The sequence below is a fragment of the Chironomus tepperi genome, unplaced genomic scaffold (assembly GCF_022539635.2).
Source record: "Chironomus tepperi strain 1889 unplaced genomic scaffold, CSIRO-AGI_Ctep_v1 contig_298, whole genome shotgun sequence".
In the NCBI taxonomy this organism is placed as follows: Eukaryota; Metazoa; Arthropoda; class Insecta; order Diptera; family Chironomidae; genus Chironomus; species Chironomus tepperi.
The window spans coordinates 2,150,227-2,155,157 of NW_027226420.1; the positions used below are offsets into that span (position 1 = coordinate 2,150,227).

General features: G+C 38.2%; 1 protein-coding gene across 1 annotated transcript; it reads right to left on the reverse strand.

The window, feature by feature from the left end:
* Window positions 1-589: 589 nt before the first annotated feature.
* LOC139092199 (probable citrate synthase 2, mitochondrial) lies at window positions 590-2,467 on the reverse strand. The gene has a single exon (XM_070642527.1). The coding sequence runs from the start codon at window positions 2,101-2,103 to the stop codon at window positions 694-696; it is 1,410 nt and encodes a 469-aa protein (XP_070498628.1). The 5' UTR covers window positions 2,104-2,467; the 3' UTR covers window positions 590-693.
* Between the last annotated feature and the right edge of the window lie 2,464 nt (window positions 2,468-4,931).

The window sequence follows — 4,931 nt, forward strand, 5'->3', positions numbered from 1 at the left end:
GTCACCGAGTTCTCGAGAATTTTTCAAGATCGAGACTTAGGGAAACCTTACATAGCGGTGACCTATTGTATCATGATGTACTTTTTGAGAATCCTTACACTCCCACATACCCAGATCATGGAGAACTTACACAAAATCACTAAAAATTGCGTCTCAAAGCTCCCATATCCTCAAATCAATTCCCAACCAATTCTCCTTCCTCCTTAAATCAAAAAAAAACTTTTAACATTGCGATTGAATTCGATGCAAAACTTTTACATTTTCAACTGCATCTAATTGGAATTTTTCATTGCTTCACATAGAAAAGGATTCCTTCCATTAAATTTTAAAAGATGTTTGGAACGGAAGTTTTTTGTGTGTGGATGGATATACTCATCCTGACTGGCATGGTGATGCGATAAAGGTCAAGGAACGTAAAAATGGGATGTTTTTAATAATTTGAGGATTGTTTGTGCCTTAAACTTAAATTTTGATGCTTTTGTTCTGGATTATAGATGGATTGACTGCTGATTGACTTGATAATTGAAATTAGATACATTTTGTAATAAAAAAGGATTAATTACACATTTTTGATATAATCATCATTTTTGCGTATAGAGCTTTTATTATGCATCGGTTCCAGAATCACTTCCGTTACTGAGAAGCTTATTAAGCCTAATAACTATCTAAATAATCATAAATCGTAAATTAAATCTAAAATTCATGTCCAACAGCCTTGATTAATTGATCTGTAGACATAGATATAGGATGCTCAATAGGCAATCCCAGGGCACGATCCCAAACCAGTGATGCAAGTACACCAAGAGCACGTGAGACACCAAACAGCACAGTATAGTAGTTCATTTCCTTCAATCCATAATATTGCAATAAGACACCAGAATGAGCATCAACATTTGGCCATGGATTCTTAACCTTGCCTAATTCAGTCAGGATTGGAGGAACTACCTTGTAGACGTTGCTGACAAGCTTGAATAATGGATCATCAGGCAAATGCTTAAGAGCAAATTCACGTTGGCAAGTGTATCGAGGATCTGTCTTTCTTAAAACAGCATGTCCATAGCCAGGAACAACTTGTCCAGATTTTAGTGTCTTCCAGATGAAATCTTTGACTTTATCCTCATTTGCGTGATCGCCGAGTGCTGATCGTAGCTTTTGTAGCCACACCAGCACTTCTTGATTAGCCAAACCATGAAGTGGTCCAGCTAAGCCATTCATACCAGCTGCAAATGACAAGTATGGATCACTAAGAGCTGATCCGACAACATGAACTGTATGTGCACTGACATTGCCACCTTCATGGTCACTATGAATTGACAAGTATAAGCGCATCAATTCAATAAATTCCTTATTGTCATATCCAAGCATACGGCAGAAGTTTGCCGACCAATCAAGATCTGGATCAATTGCTTCAATTCCTTTTCCATCACGGTAGATATTTTGATAGATTGTTGCAGCAACAACTGGCAATTTAGCAATCAAGTTCATACTGTCCTCATATGCATATTCCCAATATTTGGATTTATGGACACGTTTTGAGTATGCCTTAGCAAAAGTACTTTCATGGTTCAGTGCTGTAACGGCAGCTGACAGCTGTGACATTGGATGAAGTGTTGATGGGAAATTGTTGAGCATGGTCACGACATATCCAGGTAAATCAGCACGATTGGCCCATTCCTTTGATAGCCAATCGACTTGTGCCTTAGTTGGAACATCACCAGTTATCAAGAGCCAGAAGAGTCCTTCAGGTAATGGCTCAGTTCCACCTTCTGCTTTAGGTAACACTTGTTGACATTCAGGGATTGAAAGTCCACGGAATCGTATACCTTCATCTGGATCTAATACAGAAGTTTCACAAACTAGACCTTTGATGCCACGCATGCCTCCATACATCATATCGACTGTCACATCACCAACTTTTGTGGTTCCATGTGATGTACGGAAGTTTTTGATTCGTTCTTGCTCTTGTGGAATTTTATCAGCGAGAATGGCTTTTAGGTCGATGTTTTCGGATGAAATGTTTCGTAGGCATGTTATGATAGCTGGATGGAATCGATGATGTGCTTTAGGTATGTATTTTGATGAAATTACTCTGGATAAAGCCATTGTTTATTAGGAATTATTGAGATTTTTTTTGAGTTATATGAGTTTGTGAATGAAGACAGAAGATGAGAGAGGTATTCTGTCCTACTGTGTTATGGACATCTGTTAACTAAGATGAATGATTTCACAGCCTACATTATATAGTTTGCAGGTAAACTAAGGTAAGTTGATCAATGAAAATTGAGTATTTTGATTCAAAAGTTTCTGAATTTAGTGAAAGTTTCTTTTATGGACTGACATTTGAGTCATTAATTCTTGGTCTATTTATGGTTCAGATTCCGAGCAACACAATTTTTACAGTTGTCCACACTTCGGTCACATAGAAAAATGACAAAATTTCAAAATAGACAAAATAACAGTATAAATATTTTTTGATGGTTACTTTAATTGAGACCCCCTGTTAGGAGTCATTCATAAATGATGTCCATCGGAATTACAAAGGAGATAGCACTCAACTTGACCATTTGGATAAGAAGGTCAAAAGGGAACAATTCCACATGAAGCCCTTCCACAGCTTCAGACTCCCCCTCCATCCATAAAAAATACACATCACTTCCAATCGACCCACTAAGGGGTCACCCAGCTTTCTAGTAAATATTCTTTATGTTCATGTTTTTCAACTTATTTTTTAAAAACTCATAATTAATGATTCTTATGAATTATTTGTCTCTGTCTCGTTCCAAAAATAGCAAAAATTTCCATTTTTGTAATTGATGCTTGTTTTTCCCGTTGAAGCATTTAAAGTGAAAATAATGAACATAAATTTTCATCAGATTAAAGATATACGCCATCCATTAACATGTATCAGGTCATCGATTGCGGTCTTTTTGGGGGAATGACAATTTATATACTTTTATGTAGTTTAAACTGTTAACGTTTATGTCAGGAGTGGGGAATCTGTGTGCGACTATGCTTTATTGATATGGTGTCCGTCCCGAGAAATCTTGCTCATCGGAGATCGATCTCTTCTTGGGTCTCGATCTCGGTCTGGGTGTCGATCTTGGTCTGGGTGTCGATCTTGGTCTGGGTGTCGATCTTGGTCTGGGTGTCGATCTTGGTCTGGGTGTCGATCTTGGTCTGGGTGTCGATCTTGGTCTGGGTGTCGATCTCAGTCTGGAGTCTCGATCTTTTTTTGGGTGTCGATTCCATCCGAGTCTCGAACCCATCCGAATCTCGAACCCATCCGAGTCTCGAACCCATCCGAGTCTCGAATCCATCCGAGTCTCGAACCCATCCGAGTCTCAAACCCATCCGAGTCTCAAACCCATCCGAGTCTCGAACCCATCCGAGTCTCGAACCCATCCGAGTCTCGAACCCATCCGAGTCTCGAACCCATCCGAGTCTCGAACCCATCCGAGTCTCAACCCATCCGAGTCTCGAACCCATGCAAGTCTGGAACCCATGCAAGTCTCGAACCCATGCAAGTCTCGAACCCATCCGATAAATCAAGCTATGCCACAAGAAATAAAAGGTTGTCCATCACTGGCTCATATTAATTGACTGCAAATATGTTTAAATCACTAAAAATCATTAAATTATAATTAAAGTTGATTGTTCAGTCCACAAAAATGTGTTTGTTTTGTTCTTAATAAGTGATCAATATGGGCTGTTTTTCATATATTTTTGGGAAAGTTAAATTAATTAAAATTTATGTCGCATTGAAATCTCATAATTTTTAATTAAAAAGCATCAACTTTTTAATTATTTGTTTTTTTGTTCCTTTTATGTGTGCTTTTTTTAAGGCATAATGTGACAAAAAACTCATAAAATTGGATCTGCAATCTGTTCCCCCTGCATATGTAGATTTTCCACCCATACATAAACCGCAAATGCTATTTTTTTTGTCATTTTGTGTCTGATTTAATTTTCACCAATTAATTTTTTTTAATAATCTGCAATTTATAGAGCAGCTAATCACTTTTTCATCTGTTTTTTTGGGATAAATATTATTTTTATGTCTGATTTTACTTTTTTGTTTATTTTATGTTGTGCGTTGTTGTTTGACATGCTTTGAGGTTGAGTTGGTGGATTAAAATGTACGATTGAGAGGAATTAAGGATGAGTTACGAACAGTAAATCGTAGTCGCTAGGTTCCCCCTACGTTGTCGTATCAACGGTAAGGTATAATGTTGCCATAACGGAACCGATCTACCAGAAGTAGATTTCTGAGCAGCGCTTAAATACCGCTACTTACTTACTTACTTACTTACTTACTACAACTTCCTTGGCTGGGGCGAACGAGGGCCCATTGTCGCGCGTAGGGAATGTCTGAAGACAGCTCTATCCTGCGAAACCTTCTGCCAGTTCCGCTACATCCTCATATTAACGGTAAGACGAGATGTTGGCATGTTCTGTACGAGTGTCATAAATCGGGCCATTGAACCATCACCCAACAATAAGACCCAATTTTGTCATAACTGCATCTCGACGACTAATTTTGATCCATTTTTACTGCGAAAAATGAAATTCGAAGATTTGTGTCGCACTGGATTGAGATTCCGAGAGATTCACTGTTACAATACTATCCGAGCAACACAACGTAATCCCTAGGGCACTGTTACGTCGATGTGTTAACAGTAAGACATGAAGGTATCCAGATTCATGCAAATGATTTACAGTTCTTGGTAGTTCCATGAACACACATCTTGCACAGCGCTGTGTTAGCGTAAATGATAAAGTAATTCCAGTTATTCTTACAAATTTACTAGAAAATCCTTACAAATCGCTGCAAAGGAAGACAACTCTTCAAAAACAGCAAAACTCTCCCATTACAGCTAATTAGTACCTTACAACTCTAACTACTCATAACCTTCATGCTGCTCGTCTAGTAA

What these genes read in the sequence shown, in the direction of transcription:
- LOC139092199 (XM_070642527.1), bottom strand. Translation starts at nt 2,103, where the DNA reads ATGGCTTTATCCAGAGTAATTTCATCAAAATACATACCTAAAGCACAT.